Source organism: Opisthorchis viverrini (genome assembly GCF_000715545.1).
Source record: "Opisthorchis viverrini unplaced genomic scaffold opera_v5_30, whole genome shotgun sequence".
NCBI classification, from domain to species: domain Eukaryota; kingdom Metazoa; phylum Platyhelminthes; class Trematoda; order Opisthorchiida; family Opisthorchiidae; genus Opisthorchis; species Opisthorchis viverrini.
The window spans coordinates 2,225,959-2,249,917 of NW_008751686.1; the positions used below are offsets into that span (position 1 = coordinate 2,225,959).

The window sequence follows — 23,959 nt, forward strand, 5'->3', positions numbered from 1 at the left end:
TGGGAGCCGTGAATAGTACTTCGAGTGAGCCAGTCACTCCGTCACACAAACCGGAGTCTTACCCAAACAACAATCGTGGACGACCATCCTCAATCAACCGCTACTCAATTAAACACCCATTTAGCATACTTAGTAGTCTCCCCGTACCTTACCCTGTACAATATAAACAAATCTTCAACACTCAAGAATTTTTGTTCGGAAGAAAAAGGAGACGAGAACTTTCCATGCTATTATATGATATGGTCTTCTGATAGGATGTCATATCCACTGTTGTTCCATTTTTCGTCTGCACACAGTCAGACAACAGTTATTTGGAAGATGGCTATCGGATCACTTTGTTTGTATTTAAATGGGTACTTTCTGGACGATTCCTGGACAAAAGCTGCTCCATTATGACTGACATTGGGTCAGCTCTTTCTTACGATCCTTCCGCTCATGCGAGTCAGTCACAATGAAGTAATGGGAATAAGTTCGGGGTCAAAACTTCATCATACCTTAGTGATCGCAACTTTATTGCTTGACATGAACTCACCTTGGAGCAACCGTCGAAGAAGGATGGGTCAGAAATAGGATCGTTCAGATAGGATCGTAAGAGGTTAGATCGCAGACCCTTTGGAGGTTCGTTCGTCATTTTGACGCCTGAAAAATCCAATGAGATGTTAGAGTTGGGTCTAAACGGGAAGATCTACAAATCGGAGGCTACGTCTTCTAGGATTGGGCTAACATCGGATAGTTCGTTGGAAGACACCAGGTTATCACCATTTTCGTCCTATTATTTCAGAATGGCAGTCAGTTAGGCCCACTCCGTTTCGTATGACTAGATTAGGGGATCGTCTTCGACGGAATCTGTCGGTTGGCCCGCACCAGTCATTGCCCTGTGACCTTGCACAATATGCACCACTGATCGCTTTAGTCGTGATTCATGCTGTGCCACGTTTTGTGATTCGGTACAGATCTCGTCCGGTTCTGGTACAATAGCATACACGAAACCTAATACGCACCAAGATAAGCTGCTACTGTCACAATTCGCATGAACTCGGTACTCACCAGCTGAATTTAAGTGCTAGCAACCCGAGTGAGATAATCCATCAATTTTAGTCTAAATAATCTAAATCTGGCTAGGCTAGCTAAGTCTTGTGGACCAGTTTTTTTTTCAGTTTGAAAAAGTCAACTGAATGGAGGACTGTTGATGGTGCCATTATATTGTTTTTTAATTCAACCTGAACAAAATGGTGGTGTCAGATATGGGATAAATCACGTGATCCTGGTTACACCCTACCTACTTCGATTGCAAAACCTATCCGCTTAGGCAGAATGGACCGGGCACGGTCTCCAGGTTCTCGTAAAAGCAGTTCACTTAGTCTCTCGTTGCTGACCGCCAAGAAGATGCATGGTTGGATCACATGCTCATACCGACAAGCCTCACGAATACCAGAAGTGTACTTTACCACCAAATAGGCACTATATGCTAGCATCCGTCTGTATCATTCATCCAACTCGACCGCACTGCGTGGATGAATTCACTAAAACGCCATTTACACATTCAGTCTAATAAACGAGAGGTTAGGTTGTACCACCAACCGACGTTGTGCGGATTACTAGACAAAGCTGATATGACGCGCCAGCTTGGGTCCAATGTCATCCTCAATAATCCAGATGACAGAAGCTGGTGGTCCCTATTCGAGCTCACCAGTCTGATTCAACTGTGATTGTCTCAAACACAGATATACGAGAGCATGTTATGATAGGAGCAATCGATCGGAATTTGTCAAATGTCTCTGTTTTCAACAGCAGTCAATTGAACGTTGGTTATCCTGATTCCCAGTAACTGAAAGACCACTATTGCCAATATGATCATAACCACGGTTAACAGGAACATCAGGGTCTCAGTTGTTCAGCTGTAATATCATTTCAGTGCATATAGAGTGCCACTCGAAGGGAGAATGAGTTTGCCAGGAGGCCAGGTCGAGATGCCGGACTTGGGTTCGAACCACCGACCTTCCGATCAGTAAGTTTGCGCTTCAACTTCTGAGCTCTCTCGAGCTTAGTGTCTCGTAAAGCCCTGTTTTGAAAATAAAAGCGAATGTGGCGAAATAGACATGGCCTAGTGGGAGGGTTAAGTAGAAGAGCATGCAAAAATGCAATTCACGTGAACCATTGTAAGAATGTCCTCTGATTTAATTCTATATACCGGGAGTGAATTAAATAAAAGTTTACTCATAGGCCTACTTGCGGCATAGTTCCATACACATACCGTTTTCAAGTATGGTCACCGGAAAATCATTTGACGGATAACTGGTCAACCACAGACGAAAATTAGTGTGTACTTTACTAGGCACGATGATCTCTTCGCATATTTTCTCCAGCGCTGGCATCCAGCTTACTGCAAGATGACAATTCTGCAACACAATCCATGTCCCATCTTCAGTGCCTTGACTGATCATCTTTGCGGCGATTGGTCCTTGCCCTTGTCCTAAAGATATTGTCTGAATTCTATCTCCCGTATAACCCATATCTGCACCGAACCGGATTAGGGCATTCATCGGATCAGCTCCCGGGGATAAGATAAAAATTAGCGGGGAACAACAGTTGGAATCGGCAAAAGATCCAGCCAGATCAAACGTTGGTGGTTCAATGAAGGTGGCACCCATGTTCTCCGCAATGAAATCCTGGAAGCGAGAAGGGCACAAATTTGGGCTAGAAGTAACTACTTGATCACAACTTCATTCAGGGCCAATCTTTACCGGAATAAACGACGGGTTTTTTGGTACGGTGGAAATTACTACCTACAGCCTTTGACTAGCTTACTTTCAGCAAAACCATGTAGTAGCGTTTCCAGGACTTCTATATGGAAGAGGGCTGTTTTATTTACTAGAAAATGCGTTGCGCCAACCAGTAATGGGTGTCGTTAACTAGTTGGATAAACAGTCCTACTGTTCACTAAGGGTCTAGTCTGTTCATTACGCACAAAATCAAAGTGCAGAAGGGGAAAGCCCATGCAAAATCCTTAAACACAAAACAAGACACATGGAAAAATAAACGTCATGGTGCATTGGGAACGATGAAAGCAGGTAGATCGATAGTGGGCTGGATGGGATGAAAGTGGCTGCAATCGAAGGGGTCGATGTTCATTGGTGTGATGACTTGCCAATGATCATCACATGACCGGTGAGTGATATTGCTTTCAAAACGTCAGGACAAAGAATGAATGAGAGTGATGTCATCTGCGAAGGCGTGAATGTGGAAGGAAATATAGGGCATCAACTGATGTAAGAAAGGAAGAGAGCACAGGTATTAAGGACTTCTTCCGCTGATGTTAAGAGTTTGAAGAATGAGGCCACCAAGGCGGGCCTGACGAAAAAACTGGCCTCACAGAAACCGTCCAATCCATTTGACCAGGTTGGGAGTCACATAGGCCAACCTGAACTCGTACTGAAGATTATTGGGCAGTCACGAGTTGCTACGTGGTCGGTGCGTACTACAGATGAGAGCTGCACCCACCAGCGCTTGTACTATCTTGATGAGTTCTCATGGTTTAGCTATGACTCCGACCCACCTTGGCACTTCTCCAAGGCTCAGAACTGAGGGAATAACTGGCTGACTGAGAGAAGGCTGTTAGTTTTTTGTCCAGGTATTAAGTTTCACGTTGTTATGTCTGTTGATTCGCCAATCTGTTGTATCTGACTGCTGACCCGCTCCAGTGCCCAGTGCCGGAAAAAGGACTCACAGAAGGGAACACAACAGCCATATTCCGAACAAGCGAGTGGGAGAGCGTGATTGCGTACGAGTGAAAAAGTATAGCTGTCTCAAGTTATTTATCGGGGGAACACTGTCTGAACTTGATCCAATGCTGACGCACGCGGTCTGGCTTTGGTACGAGGTTGTGACGTGCTGCCTATTACGGGGGCGTTGTCTGACCTTGATCAACGCTGACTCGCGCTGTCTGGGTTATATACAAGAATGTGACGCGCTGCCTATTGAGGGAGTGTTGTCTGCCTGGTCAGCATCTAGAGGAGCTGGGGATCTCAGTAGATTTCGGGCATTCAGTGGTTGCTTCTGCTGATGCACGTAAAAGTAAAGTTGGCAAGTGGCCAGAAATAAGTTTAGCTGGACTCATCAGTTTAAGTTAGGAAATGTGCAACTCTAAGTCAGGGATCGAACGACCTGAATCGTAGACGATTCTTGCTCCAAACGATCACCCACCCGCTTTAATTTTGTGAGCAGCAACCTCAAAAAAAGTTCCTTACAAATCATCTGTCGCTCTTGCCCATTGAAACTAGTTAGAGTGCGAAAGACACGCACAAAGACAAGGCCGATGTTCGTGCAACCCCTATTAATCTTGCAATCTTTACTTGAGCCTTTGTTCTTATTTCTCTCATAAAGTGAAAACAGGTCCAGGTGTTATAACTTATCTCTGCACATTTAGCTGACGCTCTAAAAGAGCAGACCGCTACAGGATATAGGTTACAATCGGATAGTCTTACTTTTGCGCTGCTTCGGATCCGATAGCGTTAGACAAGCTTGTTCAGAGGCTGAAGACAGATTCCTCACATTTTCGGTTGTTCAGAAAGTTACGTAAAACTCATTGGAACAAATCAACCTCAACCAACAACGAGTGTTGATTATTCTTCAAAGTTAGATAAATGCATTTGAAGTTTTCTGGAGAGAACTTAAAATGACACCCAAGTTTATTAGTGAAACATCATGCCACGGTTCAACCGCCTGGAATGGCAGTCGCCAAGATTGTTGGATTCATACTACTTGTAGGCGCGCGCAGTCCCAAGGGCAACTTCCCCTTCCACCGATGTCGCAGGGGCAGTCGGTAGTTCGATATCGCTTCCTGACTGCGGAGGATAGGCCACCGATAGCTATCGATCGTCCGATTGACGTTGGCTTCGCCTCCTATGCTTGTCCGTGCACGCTCATCTATTGATAAATATTCCACTCGACCCTGAGACAATCGAGTGCACCGTGAGCTTTTGTTCGCGTGACTCAGCTTCAACCCCCGCTCTGGGGAAAGTAGAGTTGAGCTGGCCTGCCGCACACCTACAAAACTGAGAGGCAACGTCTGTCATCACTTGTGCTGTGGTGCGTGCGCCAAGCGCAGGTGCGTATGTGCACATTCGTGTAGAATGCGACCTGTGGATTGGATGATCGAAAAACTGGGCGAAACACTCGGGTTTGGGGGTGCGACAAAGTCACAGCTGGCTAAGTCCTGACGAATTACCATCCTCCTGAACCCCACTCGAGAGAGTGGGGGCGTTAGCTGACAAGCCCAACAAATTGAGGAACAAACCTAATTCTACCATGAAGAACACTCATGAGATCTCAAGCTGACCTTGTGAATGAGAGATAAAAAATTGACACTCTCCTGTTGGACAGCAAGTACGATGAGAAAGGACGTGGATTTAGCGTCGGAGAGAAGTGCAGTGACAATGATTGGATGAACCCAAGGGAACAGAACGAACGCCATAAGGATGTATCTTCATTAGTAAAACTAGAGAAGGTGCCATCATCTCGGTCAGTGACTCACGTAGGAAGGGGAACAAGTTGGGGGAAAGAATGCGGCCTCACGACCTGCGAGCTCTGCACAGGAGTCAACAGGCAAGAGAATTATGCACACTGAAATCACCTGGTACTAAAAGTTTTGCTGAGAGCTCGAACCGAAGAATGTACAATAGACACTGAACATCTAGAATAGGGAGGACATGTCAAGGTCGTCCGGTGATCAATGAACATGATGAGACAAACTGAACATGAGTCATAAGAATAGGAAATAGGATTTACATATGTCATTGGTAGAGGAAGGAGTGATTGCAGCGAAAATGGTACGAAAAGTGGGTTGCAATCAGGAACAGTATGGTGGAGGTGAAGTAGGTTGAAATTTAATGAAACGAGCCAGCGTTACAGTCACCACGGACTCAACATTGAGAAATTGAGGAGACATGAGACAACATAGAGGCAAGTCAACGTGGTTCGATATCCACGTTAGTTTGACCGGCATTCCAACCCACGGGCTTGGAGGGGCGAGCAACAAGTTGTCACTATGAACTGACCGGTGAAAATTCAGCGTGAACCGTTTACGTCTAAGTCAGCAGTAGACAAAGGCACAGTGCGCCTTTCAGATCAAGTCAGCGGCTGTGTAGGACTCGCCAGTGGATGCAATGTCTTTCAATCATCCGCTTATAACTGACGACTGAGGGTCAAGTGAACCTTTCGAATAAAAAGGAAAGTCCCCAGGTAGTGGAGGTTTCCGAATCCGAGCACGCTTGCCTGTTACAACCATGACACAGATGAAGATTTTCTCCCAGATGGGTTAGGAAACAACGCACAAGTTCGTCGCAGTATAATAATTCACTGCTTTGTAAAATATGTGCGGTTAATTGTGCACCAGTTCCAAGTGTATTTGGGGTGGACAAGGACGTACCTGAACTCCCGGAACAACCTTATCTGGCCTGATACACCGTAAAACGGTCAGTTTCTCCAGTCCCGCAAGCCGACCGAATTTGCCTGGGGCAACAAACTTGTGGGGCTCCATACTGTCGTACATTTCTCTCCACTCTTCAGGTCTGTTTTGGACATCTTAAAAGAAAAAAATGAGGCAAGTCTAAGAGGCTCTGGAGACAACAGCACCAGCGCTTAGAAGTACATATGGTAATCTGAAGGGTAAACTATTTATATAAACCGGTGGCGTACGAGCGTTAGTTTCTACAGGGAAAATGGATAAGGTGATATGATCGAAAACGGCCCAGGACAAAGAGTAAGTCTAGCTGAGGAGCCTCAGGAGAGTGTAACTGGTATTGGGATGTTATCAATCCCAAAACTAGTGTTATATCAACTGAAAAACTTCAACGTTGCGAACACCGTTCCACTTGAATAGTTGCACAGCTTTGTGTAGCACATCTGATTGAAGAATATAAACGTACTTTTTTGGTTTCACCGAGTTTCATGTTTCGTATTTTTTTCACAGTAAGCTGGTTGATTGGATTTCCGTCTCTCAATCCTGCTCTGCGTTAACTCAAGAGTGAAGTTCCTGATCAAGGGCTTGCTTTCAAATGGCATGGCGTAGACAAGCCCTCTGGTAGACCTGAGATCTTAAGCTGTGGCTTGAATGACACGACCTGTGGGTTCCACAACGGGCCCACCTCCCGGACCAGACTCTACGGGAGTTACGTAGAGCCGGAAACATCGAGGACAGTCTTTTAGTCCACGAGGTAACTGTTATTGTAGGTGGCTGCGTTGATGCAAAGTTCCAGTGTTTGCGTATGGTTACAAATTCACCCAGTTCAATTTCCAGTGCCTCGCTTTTCAAGTGATTTATTTTTTTCGGTGAATTCGCAAAGCAAGATAGCAGCCAATCCTTAATTTAGCGATCTTTAGCCACTGAGCCGATTCGCTGTACTGTGCATATATGCACTTCACACAATCCTCTCGCGAAATATCATAAAACAAAAACGAAAAAATGACCTGTTCTATCTGAAGCGCGTTTCGATTATGGTCTAGTACAGGTTTACTAAACCCACCTTTCATGAAGCCGTCAAAACCGGGTAGCTCTGAAGCGCGAACAACTTCAGCCCAGCATTTGTCCGATAACCAACTGGGTGCTGGGTTGGGATGCGGGTTATCCAGCGCAACGCCTCCGGTGAGTAGGAACCGCCAAACGGTCTCATCCACCTTGTTCCTGAAATAAATAACAGTTGCACCTAAACGACTTCCATGAAAATAGTGGTCTGGTTGGGACCGCGTTCAAGAAAGGGGAACGACCCAACTGAATAAAGCGTTAGAAAATATAACGGGCGGATTTCTGTCGTGGTTAAGTCCTTGGGCGGAACGTTTGACACAATTATGGAGGCAGAGAGGAATCCGTTCACTATTATTCTTATCTTCATTGACAGAATAACCTGTGTAAGCCCTACAATGCAGGATACAAGAACAACTCAAGAGAAAGGCCACTCAAAGCTTTCCCCTTCCCAACAGAAATACCGGAAATCCTTACACTGGTAAACACTCACTGAGATTATCTGTTTAACAATTGACGGCACAAACGTCAGTGACTTCGGTCGGCTTTTACATCTCGCAGTGTCCCTAACCAAAAACACAGGGAGGATAATGGGACTCACTATCACCCAGACTGTCCATACTTTGGTTTGCCGCACTCTTAATCTGACGGGGAAAACAGTGTACCCTCCTGAAGACGACAAGTCGGCGTGCGTAGCACATAACCAAACCACTCAAATGATTAAACCAATGCATAAGTTGGCACACAATATCCCTAGTGAATTCACAGGGGTTATTTCAGTCCTCAACGCTGAATACAATAACCTAGCTGGAACTGAGGGGCGTTCGATGTAACCCGATATAAGTGGATCGGTCTGCCAGCCTGTCAAACTACTCGATTCAAGTCTTCCAGGCTCCTGAAAAGGGCTGTATTACTTTTGGATTGATCCCAATAGCAAATTATTCAGTTGGCTGAATTTGTCACATTGCATTGAGGTTTACCCGGTCAAGCCAAGAAAAGCTACATTCACACGAAAGTGAGTTTTAGTAGAAAAAGTACAACCAAAACTGCAGCAGCCGCTTCGGTTTGACAGTTTTCGCGTGTGCAAGTCGGTTCGTCAATCCATCACCGGTCTGGAGTGATTTTAGTGGCTGATTGGATGCGTGTCTGATTGGTTTGCGTGCGTGCGTGCGTGCGTACCTAACCTTCGATACATAAGAGAACTGGATGACTGGACATGTGACTCAGTTGTTTGCCTGCCCTTTGCAAGGCGGACCTATCTGGCCGCGTGCACCCAGTACGCCCGTGACCTTGTCTACGTATTACCTGACTTACTTTGAACTTACAACGAAGCAAAGTAGAGTGCATTAACCATTCACAGATCTAGAAACTAGCTAGATTGGGCAAAGTAAGGTAAGACAGAATTGCCGAAGGCTTCAGTATGAGCAAGCCTTAGTTTAGGTATGGAGCAGCTGTTGAAACGGCCTTGATTGAAACGAATGGGGAATTGTGTGCGGTATCTACTAGGAATCATCAGAAAACTGTCATGACAACAGTTGCTGTGTTTGCTGGCCACGGGTTTGACGAGGAAATCTCTCGATATTTTACTGCGTTTTGTGGCATGCCGAACAAAGAGGCGATGGTTGCTCTCACTTAATCTGGGCAATATAATCAGGGGACATTTAGCCTGTGAGGACGCGGGAGAAACTGAAAGACGGATGTGTGGTGCGTGCAACATCCTGAATTTGAGTGCAAAACGCCACCTGCCAGTGAAAGTAAACTTAACATGGGTGAAACACCTTGGGCTATTTGAAATGGCTATTCTGGAGCGATTCACCTCACATCTTGCAATGCGAATATCAGTAACTGTGTTAAACACAGTTGAGCACAACACTGCATTGGTAAATCAGCGATCCGAAAGCTACAGTCCAAGTTCTGAATGATGCAAGCAGGAAGCAAAGCTACTCATGTGGCTCACGAGACTAACAGAATACAACAGAATAGTATATATTTGAAGTGAGCACAATACAAACCAATCATATCACACCAAAAGGCTGGACCACGTAATCAGAATTTGCGCAAGAAAGCCTTGTAAAACATACTTTTCTTGCATCCTTTCAAATCCCTCACTATGGGCATTTTACAGCCTCTTGACTTAATAGATGCTGTCCAATCCCGTGGCAAGATGATTTGGCGTATTCCCATGGTACAATTGCCTGATCAGTAGGATGTACTGGGTTAACAGACCTTTCCAGCGAAGATATGCACAGATATCATGTCAGACAATTCAGATGAATGCTGCCAAAACCCTCGGTATCGAACCAGAAGCAACCTCAGCAATATAACCAAGGCGTTCGACACAAGTAGCTCAGGTAATGCCGGACAGGACGAATGCAAGTCCGCACCAGGACGACCCATTCCTGCCACGTTTACCCAGGCCCCACTGTCCGGTATCTGTGCAGCGCCGGTCATGCCATCCATTCCACTGGCATGGGGATCCCGTCGCACCAGCCGCGTGGATGCTGGCAACCATGTTATTCGGCCTTGATGTTGACCTTGTCCGTCTGGCTCATCTCAACGTTCCGATTGGCTGTTTGTTGCCCACATGCCCTTCTAACGGTAAGTGAAAAAGATGGCTCGTTAATTCACTCGCAAAAACGTCGACTGGAGAGATGGGCCGAACACTTCGAAGAGCAGTTCAGCTGGCCTCCTGCAACACAGCCGGTGGAGATAGTGCATACGGGCGAATGGAATGTAAACCTTGATCGCCCTTCGGAAGAAGAAATAAGGTACGAAGTAGCCGCACTGAAACGTGAGAAGGCACCAGGACCGGACGGTCTGTATCCAGCCCTCTTCAAAGAAGGCGGAAATTCCCTGGTGACCCACTTGACAAAGCTTATTGGTACTATGTGGGACGAAGAGCAAGTGCCTGCAGAATGGGGCATGTCGACAGTTATCCCTATCTTCAAAAAGGGTACACGGACGCTATGCGAAAACCACCGTGGCATCAGCCTGTTAGCTGTGGCATCGAAGGTGCTCTCTGGCCTTATCCTTCGAAGGTTGACTGAACACAGGGAGAGGCAGATCCGTGAAAACCAAGCTGGGTTCCGTCCTGCAAGAGGTTGCATCGACCATATCTTCACCCTCCGACAGATTCTGGAACAGCGACACTGCTTCCAGCAACCAACAATGGTTGTTTTTCTTGATCTGAAAGCTGCCTTTGACTCTGTGGACCGCCAAGCACTATGGCATTGTCTGTGGAGCAAAGGTGTCCCTCATAAATTCTTGAACCTCATTAAGGCGCTGTACGCCAACTCCCGCGGCCGTGTAAAGGTCTACGGGAAGCTTTCTCCTGAGTTCATCACATCCAGTGGTGTCCGACAGGGCTGTCCTCTTTCCCCTTTCCTCTTCAACTTCGTCATCGATACGATCATGGAAGACGCACTACCAGCCTCTAATGCCTGTGGGGTCGAAGTGCTCCCTGGGCCTCCGCTCACAGACATCGAGTACGCAAACGACATAGCTCTTCTGGGATCTGATCCCGTGGTAATGCAAACAAGGCAAGCTCGGTCAATAGCAGCTTCATGTAGCTACGGCAGCTTTTCAGTGAGCAAGGTTTCGGCAGGCATTGGGAAGAACTCGAGTTGTGAGAGACCGGACTACGCAGATTTGTTGTTAACAACTAGGAAGTCAAGTAGGGGGCAGGAATGTTACGGTACGCTCAAGTACTCGCGGAAATTTCCCTTCATCTTACGTTGGACGTCAATAATTTACGCCAAAAGTCCCTACAAGCTCTAAATTGATGGATGATAAGGAAAGCAGGAAAAAACCGTTCAGCTGTAACACCCAAGTCTGGAACACTTCCATCACTGAGGCCGCACACAAAATAATGAGGGCCAAGGTCTGCCGGACCATAGGAAATGCAACTGCCTTCCATCACTTCTGCCTTGGCTACTCCAAACAACCTGATCTGCCAATGGATAGGTTCATGGATTAGTGAGCAGCAAACACTTGAAAATGACAACGATGGTGAAGACTAGCGAGTATACACTAATTTCAAACTAATTTGATTTTTCGAGAGACTCACCTGGAACCCAGCTGAATCGCTCGGTTTTGATGTTTCCAGGCAACGGAATGTGTTGCACCAGGCCGCCTCATATTTCGGTCGCTACGATATTCGAGATATCGCGATACATGTATATTTTGTAATGCACTACTCATAAGGTTGCTGAAAACTCCCCGAGTTTCAGTTTTCAGCAACCTTATGAGTAGTGCATTACAAAATATAATGGTGAAGACTGTTTTAAGTTTACAATGGCACACACGCAGCTAAATTGTTTGTACAGGTCATTTAAACATGGATATTATCACGAACTTACTTGCTTTTCATTAGGGCGTAGCACATCAGCAATGAAAAGAGCAGTTTGTGGTTTTCGAACAGGGAACGACAAATGTTCCGATAGACGCTGTTGGTGAAGTAATTGTTCAGTAGTTCTATGCGTTCTTCTAAAACGTTTGATTTCTCACTGTTGGCGATAGACTGAATCAAGGCAAATGGGGAACCAGGTTGTGTCATTAGCGGAAAAACATGGTATTTAGTCATTCGACGATAGTTTTAGTTCTTAGCAAATATGACAACAAGTTCAACTGGATGAGGATGGCACCGTCAGAAATACGAGAAATCTGTAGCTGAAATTTTCTTTAAGGCCGTCAAATAGGTGTTTTTTGCGTGGATTCTCTGCTTCCAAGATGGGAGAGCACAGTATTTGTACTGTATGCCATTTGCCATTTTTGAGTTGGCTGAAGCTACTAGTAGTGCCTCAGTAGTATCCGAATACGTGATCTAGTCCTAGTTGGCATGATCGCCTGGTTAATTCACAAAACTTGATGAATAGCACTTGTTAGAGGATCACATCGCCTCTTCATTGTAGATGCATGTCGCTGTCGTCCGGGGAAGTATCACCACGCAAACCGTCAGGCGGTTTACGAACTCGGAAAAGGACATGGCACTGATAGTCCTGCATCCCCCTTGGGATCTGTTAGTATTTTTAGCTTATTCAACCTAAGACTGCTATTTGACCACCATTAGCGCATGCTCTTCAACACCATCCTTAGTATAAAAACGGAAACGACGAAAAGTTTCACACGAAGGCTGATACTCTCCTTCGATCAGCTCCAATCAGTCCTCCTATTGCTGGGAGGCTTTAACTCCAAGGTTGCTTGAGGCCCATGACTGTAGGTGGTTGATCTCGGACGCCGTGATGTCAGGACTGTGAATCCTAACAGCGACCACTCACTCATTCACTAGCATGGAATTCTGTTCCAAAGATTAATACATTGTTGCATGGATAAACGGAGACAAGGATCTGAACAAACTCCTGGACAGTCCCAAGTGGTGGATAGACTACACTGGAGAACAATGAGGCAGTCACTGATCCCTCAACAACAAGTAAACATGCGATCACGGACTGGACGAGCCGCCGGAGAGAACATGTGTACGGAAAATCTCCTTAGGTATTGAGGTCCGTTCCTGTAGCATGTATTTCTACAACTGACCCATATTATCTGACAGAAGTCGGATCTGATGAAGTTCAGTATGGTATGGTAGATACACCCAGATGCTTCTGTGGTGTTCTGGTTGCTGTAGGATCCAATATATTAGCAGGGGGCTGGATGAATTAGGATTTTTCAGCTGCCAGCCACTGTTCATCACCATCAAACGCCACACGCCAAAAATGAATTCAATGGGACTTTTAGTCTGGCGATCCTTAACTCTGAAAATACCCGCTCTCATTGTTGAGCCATATTCTTCTGCTTCACATTGATGGGTCCTCAAACTTGCAAACTCTCCAGTCTATTGGGTGAATAGCGGAGAAAGTGTACACTACACCACTGGTCATGAGATCGACGGTGACAGTATACTTGCGCCAGCGCCTTCAGTTTATTCCGTGTACGGTCAGGCAACTTGGGACATTTACACGGGAAAATCCCAGACTATGGTGTAGATTTCTGATTCCATTACCGAAATGGATGGTCTAACAAACTGCAGATACAATATCTCGAAACTTACGGATAAAAACAGATTGATGAACCAGTTAAGGGAATACTGGTACATTGGATCAATGTTGTTTAGATCCGATATGCAGAAGAACAAGAGTGATCCGTGCTCGGCCACTGGCTTGTATGCATTTCGCGCAGCATCAATTTCCAGTTGGGTTGCCTCTGCGATAACCTGTTTCTCTGTGATCTCCTCACTCAACTTTTTAGATGAACTCAACACGTTGATTGCAGTTTCATTCTCTAGAATATTACCCTGAGAAACACTCAGTACTTCGAGAATTTTGTCCTCCAATTCTTTGAGTTGTCGCTTGTTGTCGGCCGAAGTAACAATCAGTTCGTTTTTGGTGGCTTCCAGTTCTGGCTTTTCCGCCGCTGTGACCAGACCCAAAAGTTGATCCCCTAATCCTAGTGGGGTGATCATGAAGTTGATCAGACACACTTTGACAGACACTTCTGGTAAATAGTGCGGATTACGTAACCGAGTGGTGATGTAGAACCGAAAATCTGGATGGTATTCAATCACATTATCGCCTAGTCGCATATATAGGGCACCCTGTGATTTGAAAACGATACGCTGTAATATTGGTTCCAGAACAGGATCCAATTGTTCACCGACGTTTTCCATGAGAACTGGCATGCCGAACTGAATGGCATTTTCCAATGTGCGCAGGTAATTCGCGTCGCTCAGTTTGACCACATTCAGTTCACGGCTTTTCTCCATGTTTTTTATCCACTTGTTCGCTTGACCTGTGGGTAATAATGAACGGGGGAACACCAAATAGTGGAAAGCTAAGCAGTTTGTTTATTATGCAAGAGATATTCGTTTGTGTTGAACGCGTGAGCTCCCATGGGCGCTCGTTTGCCTCCGTTTGCACTTTTTCACTGTTCACGCTAATGGAACGAATCTGACAAATTGCCGATTGTTCTGATGACTAATAACTCGCCTGGAGAGGGGTATTTGTTTACCGATAGTTTTCAAACAATGCATGAAACTGATACTGTTTGCATTAGCTAAACTGAATCCCATGGATTGGATCTAAGTCCAAGTTACCGTGGATGGTCTGCACTTCAGAAAACAGATTCAATGCTTCTGGCGGACCACTGTCCAACCCACGGATTCAGTAGTCATCTAACAGCGTGCTTCATCCACACTTTTTCAGTTCCGTTTGGTAGAAGTCAAAACGCCTCTGTGTGGATCAGTAGCTCCAACACTCGTTCCATCGGAACTTTGACCTTCATGCTGCTCGACATATCATCAGACCTTTTTGATTCGAATAATGTCTTTGCTGTTCTCAGGAAAGTTCAGTTTCCTCCTAATTCGTCGCGAAAAACGAACTAACGTGGCCAATGGTTTCGTACATATCTTCAGATAGCACCGCCTTCACAAACAAAAACTTAGTTTCTAGCATACTGTGGCTGGGTTGGAGGTTTCCAGGAGGGAAAATCTATCAAGGATGATCGATTGGTGTTTTTTAATACTACTGACTAGTATTTTCTCCAAAAAAGTTGAGAACGGTACAACACGTATGTTACAGGGTAAGGAAACTGTTGGACGCCGGTAAAAAGTAGAGTTTAGCATTTACACAAAAATTTGTGGTTTCCAATCCCACTCATGTTTGAGAAACCAGTCAGAAACTGGTAAAGGGTGCTACATCACATAACCAATGACCGGGCTTATACAGGGTGTGTGATCTCATGCTATTGAGTAGTGTAAGAATATGGGTTTCTTCTGAACCCTGTCAGCGGAACTACTTGACTCGGTAGCGTTCAAGCTGCTTCGTACTCATGGCCACAAGTTCAAGATGGATTTCATCGTAAACTTCAATTACCTTGTGGGTCGATGCATAGTGACCAACGATCAGAATTTGTCACAATTATCCCGTTGTCGATCGAGAAGCTGTCGACTGGCAATCCGGCAATATTCCAACTCCGTATCTTCACTGGATCTCCAAGCGTGTCCGCGATACGAAACACTTCAGAGCAAGGAACTTCCAATTTGATACACAGTTCGTGCCATTCCTGTGAAATTCCGGCTCGAAAGTCCACGGTGAATGGTCCCAGGTAGGCAACCACTCCAGCACTCAGCAACACATCTCCGATGATATTGTGGTAACGGTGCTATGAGTAGAAAGGAAATCATGCACAAATATGTAACGAATAATATAAAGATCGATGTGATAAAATCACGGCATTCATGGGCATTTGTGAAAAACTTTTGGAACTTTCTATGCCATGCAATGTTTTCATAATGTTTTCATAACAGTCTTCTGAGACATCTAAAAAATGGTCACTCAGCTGTCCTGTCTAGGCTTGGGCAACCGGACAGCATTCCAGCCCTCGTGCTTTCTTCGGGTAGCATGGCAGGTAGGCACTGGAAGGGTGTTGCAGCTGAACGATTCGATTCAGCTGTGAAGTCCGTACTTTTGAAGATTCCAATTTTTCAGGAGTATATTTCATACAAGAGGCATCGACCGTACATGTAAATAGACGGCTTCAGTAAGGTTTATAGAGGTAGACACTTGGTAAAGTCAGTCTACTCAAAAGTCCAAACTTTACAGGTGTAACTGGACAATTCATCCTCAAATGTTCCCCTAAATCAGATTAGGAAGCACATCAGTTAGGGAACAAATGAGAGCTACGAACGAAGAATCACGAGTAAATCAGTAAACGATTTGTGAAAAAAGACTCATTTGGTGGCACTGGCTACCGAATACCTGTTGGAAAAAAGAGTTTATACGACTACAAAAAAGACACTGTGATCACAAGCCAAAAACCGACCTTCAGCATGGCAGCTGCGTCTGTCCATCGAGTCTTCTCTCCTCCCAGTCCACTTATTAATTTCTCTGCTCGATCAAGTTTCTTACTGCACAACTCGATATTATCTTCCAGATCCTGTTTCTTGGTTTGCATTTCGTCCAGTTGATCCTGAAGAGCCTGGAATTTGGCCTGTACTTCATCCAGAGCCGCTTTCTTTTCCGCCAACCTGGCCATCTAAGAGTGAAAATATTTACCATGCTTGGTATGACGATATAAAGAAGGGTGGAGAAGTTCTGAGAGAATGCAACGGGAAACTATCTGTACCCATGGTTCAAGATCCAGTGAGTATACCTTTTGAACAGGGCAGATTCGAAGTGTCTTGTGTTGACGAAAACTCGGGGACTACGCCCAAGAGGAGCGAAACCAGTCATGGGCTGTCGACGAGTTTTCAGCTTTTCAGTTTCTCAGGATGTTAGAAATATTAATGAGGTTGGAGGCATCAGCGTCAGCGGATACCCTGCTTCTTCATAGAATAGGATGCCCAGACCGAAATCGGCAAGTAGTGGGAAGGGATTGCTTCTATTGGCTTAACTCCTTCTTCAATGATGATTAAAGTGGTGCCTGGATGTACTGATATGGAAGGGAAGGCGTTTGATTAGAGCTCGGCTCGTCGCAAATTGATGGCGCTTGACGCTAGCAAACTTGGAGAGTACACTCATCACATGACGAGTCGCCACAAATACCTCTGTAAAAGAACTGAGTTCGCGACCAATGAGGAGGCTCTAACTCCTGTGTTATCTCAGGTCGTTTTTACCAGTCGCATGACAAGTACTTGATCGGTGCACATATTCTCAAAAAGATGACTTGCTTCATAAAGTTTTATTGCTTCACTGTTGCCATTCCGCTACACCTAGCTTCATCACTTTGGATGACCTCCCTCCAAACTAAATTTCTGTTTTTTAAAAACGGATGTTTAATTGTTCAAACACAAGAAGAAAATTCATTCATGAGGTTGGAAGCGGCGGAAATCCAGCTGCAAGTGACAAAACTGATGTCCTAATTACAAGTACTTTTATCGTATTGCTTCGGAAGGCAGTAGTTCATGAAACATACCAGTTCAATCCAGTTAAAGTAAGCTGAACATCCGTTCTCCATGAAATGCACCAGCTGGTGGCATTTGAAAGATAGCCTAATTTGCGTCTATACAGCCTGCAAAAAATCAAACCCCTGGCGCTCGCGTTTCGTCTGACCGCTAGTTTTGGGTGAAATTCTAAGTGAAGCTTTCGCAGCTCGTAGTAAGCATGCGCACGGAAGCAGTTACAAGGCTCCGGTAAATTTTGACGCAAGTGTTCGAGCTGTCGTGGGATCAGTACAGGTACAGTATTGCCATTGGCATGGGTGGAGTGGCCGTGCAGTCATACAGCTGTACTCAATCGCGCAAACGTGCCCCGCCCCATATACTGTTTACATCAGGCAGCAGTGTTTTCATTTCCACGAGGTCGCCACACAGTCAAGACGCTGAAAAACATCATAGGAAACAGCGCTACACAGGTCGAATCCGAATGCAATGGTTTTTAACGCCGAGCTTGGTAATATACTTGCAGCCATACCCGAGCTACCGGTGTAACGGTGATACTACTGATGGGAGGGCATGCGAGTAGTATGTTTTCTCGTAAATCCGCTTTTCGTCTCTTGAAAAGTGAGATCTATTACGGAATTTGTGGAGTCACTTTGTAGCATTTTCTCGGATTTGAGCAACGGTCAGTGAATATCCAGGAAAGTTCAGGAAGACGCATTCAAGGAGAAGATGGTTATTCAGTTTTTGTAAATAAGATACATATGGAAGTTTTGCTTCCCTCTCCAATAGTCTGTACCTGTTCAGTTGGCATTTTCTAATGGACAACAATGCAGCGAAGGCCTTCTTCCTTTCAGTTAAAAAACGTACTACTCGCACGCCCTCCCATCAGTAGCATCACTGTTACACCGGTAGTTCGACCTGCGTGTTTTGAATAAGTCTACACAAATGTGTTCGACGCACACAAAAGTTTCAAGAATCTGTATAATGTGAAGTATACACAGTTCAGTTCCCAAGTTTGTCAACAAGTAGATAGGTGGCCAAAACAACGATAAGTTTCATCTAAGCGAACTGAAAGCGCTAGGGGGAGGGGTCACGGTCAGCTTGACAATTACAAAAGTACACAAAGAGTTGGGAAACATCACAGTTGCTACCCCTCCCTCTGTTGCTTTGGCAGTTTTCCTCGAACACTTTTGGGAAAGGCTCTCGCTTAACTCTGATCAAAACATGCTACTCATTAGAGTGAATGTTTCATGCAAGGCACTTCTTGTTGGTCATTAGCAGTAGTTGTAGCGTGTTTTGGTTTGGTCAAATTACTTTCCTCAGCAAGTGTTAGAATCTGTTGTTATTCGGTTGAGTAGATTGTCCTTAACCTATGTGGCAGTTTGGAAAGGCGAAAACAAAAAAGCTTTGTGTAGCCAAATAAGCGACTGCAAATAAGCTCGTCGGTTATGGCCTTCTTTAACCAATGCAAAGGCCGTCTCATGGGCTGACATTCATGGTAGCTAAGTATTTGCGTAGTACACGATACTACTTATAAGATTGATGAAAACGATTAAATATGATTCATGTAACTTCAGGGACTGCATTCCCGAAAAGGCGAGACCATTGGTAGGCTATCAGATTGTGTGAGTACCCTTAGAGGTGGTTTTCCAGATGGAAAGCATGCGTCGGTTTCTTAGATAGCAACCCAGACGAAACACCAGGTGTCCTGTAATCACCATCATAACCATGCTGATGTTGTCCAGCTTCACTCGGTATCCTGTGGTTCTCTGCGGCGGCAAGACTGAAAACTATCTGCAGGTGCGATTTGTTGATACAGTGCGCAACAACAGTGCACCGCTACGTCGCGGCCACCACTGAGTTACGTTTTACGAATGTCGACGTAATGAGGTGATCCCATTTATTGGTGTGCGGAGTGGATGGAAAGTAAAACTTACTGACGGGTCATTTCCACTTTTATAAGGAGTGAACAAAGCTCATTGAAATGCTTCTGTATTAGAAAGTTAGTTCCAGGTGTTAGAAAAACGGTTAAACAATTTATGGGTTTTCGTTTACGACAGGACCTCAATTTACGTCTTGTTACTGACTAAAATAAGTGTCCTTTTCGTCAACAGTCCGGTCGACAGACCCTGCTAACTTCTTCCGTGGGCAGTTTTCTCATTTTCGCAATTTTGGAGACACAATAAAGCAGTTGATAGGAGCCTTTTTTCAGAAGCGTTCACTCCCCTCACTTCTAACGGCTATGACTACTCACCTGCAATTCCAATTCGGCTTCAGCAACTGCCAGTTTCTCTTTTTTTGGGGCTACAATTTTCGCCACCGCATCGTATTTGTCCAACGCAATAATCCATTTGCACAGTCCTTCGCAAGCCGTACTCGCATTGCGCACAATTTTTGGATCGAAATCTGTGTTCGGAATATAGTTGTCACGTATCTTTTTGATCACAAGTGGTGGAATATGATCAATGTTGTAATTACGCAGACGGTCGAGAAATTTCAGATCACCCAGTAGTTTCAGTGAAGGTCCCCAAAAGTCTTCGGTCATCCGACCAGTTCCATCCGGTCGGCGATCTGGTTTTTCCCCCAGCATGATGCAGACGGCCTCCATTACCAACTTGACCACGTTGGGTGGATTCTTCATGGACTTTACGAGGGTGATATCCTAGAGTTGAATGAGGAGAAATTCAGGAGATGTAGGGCATTAGTGAGTCTACTATCCGGGAACTACTAGTTCATGGAATCGGATAGCATCGGCATCAACAATGTGACTAGGTAAGTGCATCATTCATACGTTGACTGATGATTTTATCAAAAATTTGGGCCGGTAACAACTCAATGCAAGTGTGTCGTAGAATACAGGTAGCCTATGAGCCCAGCCTAGTACGGCGGATGCAGTCAAACGATCCCCAGCCGTACGGATGTGTCGGCCTAGCCACCTGTGTGAATTAACCTGATAAGACATTGCTGGCAGACGGCTTGAAACAATTGAAGATAACTTCAGTCAATTCCGTATCGAAGTCAAGTAGGCGGTGGAGCTGAACGTAACCCCTAAAATATGTGAACTCGGTTGTACATGTAACGACCAATCAAATCTCTCAGTGATGAGTGAATAAAACCGCTCAGGCTATCCCGTTTTCTGCTTCGTGTCGTGTACCAATGAGATCCAAAGTGAAACGATCGATAAACTTACACTTTGCTTGAGTGTATCAAGAGATGCCAGTGCATCTTTCAGAATAGGCATCGCTTCCGCCAAATCAGCTTCACACTCATCCTTGATCGCCTTTGAGGCCGCTGCGGCCTGGTTTGCCATCAATTGATCCGCGGCCACAACCTCTCTCTGGGCCTCCACTTCCACTGAGTCCTGAGCAATTTTTCGCAGGAGAATATCCGTCTCTGCACTGGTTTCCATCAGCAGAGGCTGTAAATTACGAAGCTCGATTTGCATTTTCCCAACCTCACTGGCTGCGAATTCCAACTTTTGCAAACCGGTCAGGTAGCGATTGCGCATCGTGGTGAGTTCTGCACGTTTTCTGGTTAAAAGCTTCTTGAAAGTGAGAATCATTTCCAAATATGAGGTTGGTGTGACATAGCTATGTCTCCGCAATACTTCCAAGAACCTGTGAACATGATCAAAGAGAGTTTTTACCGAATCAGTTCCTAAATTAGGTGAGCCACAACGAGGGATACTTTAAACTCTACGTTGGCTTTATCACCTGACTTGCTCTGCACAGCGTAAAAAGTAACGAAACGAATCCGCCTTGTAAGTTCCGGAGGTCAAATACGCAACCGCACTAGATCAAACATCCCACAGCTTATATTAAATTGAAAACTTCTGATGTTTAGTATGCGATTTTCCGTTATGAACAATTCTGGCAGTTCACAAGGAAGGGTGAAAGTGAAGTACTAAATGGTTCAACAAAATTGAAAAGAATATCTACAACAGAACACTACCAGATAGTGATCCTTCGATGGGGGAATCGACAGTTTAGAAAATTTGTTCAGTCAACGAAATACACTCATTTGCAAACTAATTTGGTTTGGTTTTAGACTCACCTGGAACCCAACTGAATCTCTCGTTTGTGATGTGTCCAGGCAACTGAATGTGCTTCACCAGGCCACCTCATGTTTCAGTCGCTACGATATTCGAGATATCTTAGTATATTTTTATAAAGGAAACTACTCACAAGGTTGCTGAAAATTCTTCGACAGCTCACGACCGGTTTCACCCTTGTTGGGGCTCATCAGGTAGGCGCAGTCCTCCAGTTTCCATTAACTTTATGTTCTACTTGAAACCAAATTGATAAGCCCCAAGAAGGGCAAAACCGGTCGGGGGCTATCGACGAATTTTCAGCAACCTTATGAGTAGTGCATTACAAATTCGTTCAATCAACTTTTCTTTGTATGCGTATGTCGGAATGCAATCCTCCTGTTCCCTTGTTTTATCAAGGCTACCTGCATATTGTTTAAAGCCAAAACCCTTTTCGGAGTTTCAGCTTTTCGACGTTACATTTTCACAAATTTCCTCACCAAAAGGCGCAGGTGATGAGACTTGATCCGAGTTGTCCCACATGCTTGGAAGAAAACCACTCCTATTTAATAAATTTGTTCCTAGCGGAATAAAACTTGGATTAGCACTCGCTTTTAGTGCCAACACCCCCCTGATTAGGAACAGTGACGAGTGAAATCATGAAAACCTGGATTTGAATGATATAAGTAAACGAAAGGTGGGCTGTACAGAAGCATCGGTCACGTGTCTAATGTCACGTGCTAATTATACAGACTGGAATAGAATAAATGAAGCGCAACTATGCATCGGATAGTTCACAAAACGCACCTTTCCGAAAGTTTTCGTACACTTTCATGAAAGTACTTGCATAGATAGACAGAAGACTCTCGGGTGTTGTCAGCAAATTCGATCTCTTCAAAGTACTTGTTTGCAACCATCTCCAGAGCATCTTCAGGCCAGACCTTCAGGGGTAAAAGCAACAGGGCACATAAATAATGTATTGACGTATTGCCGCACAATGGGATAGAATACAACCAATGATGTGGTTTAAGAATACAGCTCAGATGTGCTTCGTATTTTTTGGAGGTTGGTTCTGTGATTCTGAGTCTGCTGTGAGATGACCCAGCATCGCAGGGACTTACAAGATAGTCAGTGAGGAAAGCATTCAATGGATCTGCAGACATCGGTGAACAACGGTCGGTGGAACGACAGCAATGCCCCACAGGGCACTGCAGTCTAACAATTGTATATGAGCCAAAATAAAGCTCCTTTGAAAACTGATTTTCCTACTTTGGTTTCCCCAGCTTCTCGTACTAGAAGCGTGGGATCTTTTTGTAAGGAGCTTTACAGGTATTTGACGCGACTGGCTCATGATAGCTGACTAGTAACTGTGAAGAGTAAGCAAAACAAAACGGGAACGTAAATTATCAGTAACACTAACATTAGTACTACTAATACTACTTACAATATGGTGCTGTTAGTGTGAGGAGCTTTGGCAAATTTCAATTGAGACTTCATCTTGTAAGTGAAGCCAGCGTATGCTAAAAGCCAGGAAGCACCATACAGCTGTTTCTTTCGTATCGGAAATGGTCAACAGTGTACATTCCAGTTGGGTATCTCCAAATCATGACTTTCTGACTCATAGTTTGGACACTTAATCGTCCGAATACGAGCGGCCGCAAGCTGCTTATGGTGTATTATAGTCTTCGCTGCATTTCGATGGATCAGGTTGTACGTAAGCGATAGGAGAGACTGTCGAATGTAACGGAGAACGATGGAGATATGTTGCCTGAGGTGAATCTGTCCGCAAATGTTGGATTTCTATCCTTGGGTCTCTGTACATTCGAACGCGAGGGTACTTTTGATCATTCAGATTTATAGATTCACAAGTGTTTGGCTCGATCGCCCATTTTGAGGATGTCCTCAAGTTCTGTATGATCTTGAAGATATCAAACCGCAGATAAGCCATGAACAACTGCGTCTCAGCTGATCCGACCGTCGGATAGAATCAAGGAAACTTTCTTTTCACATTCTCATCTCACCGCTAGGCTCCCCTGACTCATCTGGTCTGATTTATTGGGAGACATGCTGGAAAATACCGGCGCGTAGTCTGCCACTGACATCAGCCTTCTTACTCTTTTTTGCACTTGTTGTCGGTTTTGCAAAGGATGGTCCTAGCAGTGAATCTGCCAAAAGAAACACGCCGGTTTTGCAATGGTCCTAGCAGTGAATCTGCCAAAAGAAACACGGTTACCTGCGCCCAAACCAACTCGGTGGACTATTGCAACTTCCACCCACTACGATAAATCCTTCATTTGTACATTCCCATTTTTGGTATTCTATTCGACTCGATTAAGGTGTTGTAACCTCACGTTCTTAAAACAAATTTTATTAGTGTCGCTTTCTAGCCTTCTGATTTATCAAGTGGCTTTTGTTGTTAACAATAGAGAACACTAATAATTGGAAATCCATCCATTGATTAATGCGCGAGCGATGGTATCTGCGGAAGTGTCACGTATTGGGATGGCTTGGGGCCACCGCCTAAAACGATCGACACAAG

At 44.9% G+C, this 23,959-nt stretch overlaps 2 protein-coding genes across 2 annotated transcripts in view; one reads left to right on the forward strand and one right to left on the reverse strand.

Moving 5' to 3' along the window:
• Positions 1-23,959, reverse strand: part of T265_02480 (hypothetical protein) — a gene marked incomplete at both ends in the record, with an annotated part of 103,559 nt that overhangs the window by 20,109 nt on the left and 59,491 nt on the right. The window contains 11 exons of the mRNA XM_009166729.1: positions 533-639; positions 2,255-2,669; positions 6,428-6,582; positions 7,524-7,681; positions 11,878-12,038; positions 13,569-14,305; positions 15,388-15,676; positions 16,337-16,549; positions 19,648-20,055; positions 20,584-21,010; positions 22,228-22,361. Of these exons, the coding sequence (XP_009164993.1) occupies positions 533-639; positions 2,255-2,669; positions 6,428-6,582; positions 7,524-7,681; positions 11,878-12,038; positions 13,569-14,305; positions 15,388-15,676; positions 16,337-16,549; positions 19,648-20,055; positions 20,584-21,010; positions 22,228-22,361 (3,204 nt within the window). The remainder of the gene's footprint in view (positions 1-532; positions 640-2,254; positions 2,670-6,427; positions 6,583-7,523; positions 7,682-11,877; positions 12,039-13,568; positions 14,306-15,387; positions 15,677-16,336; positions 16,550-19,647; positions 20,056-20,583; positions 21,011-22,227; positions 22,362-23,959) is intronic.
• Positions 15,399-23,959, forward strand: part of T265_02479 (hypothetical protein) — a gene marked incomplete at both ends in the record, with an annotated part of 42,954 nt that continues 34,393 nt past the window's right edge. The window contains 3 exons of the mRNA XM_009166728.1: positions 15,399-15,619; positions 15,822-15,922; positions 16,478-16,656. Coding sequence (XP_009164992.1) covers positions 15,399-15,619; positions 15,822-15,922; positions 16,478-16,656 — 501 coding nt within the window. The remainder of the gene's footprint in view (positions 15,620-15,821; positions 15,923-16,477; positions 16,657-23,959) is intronic.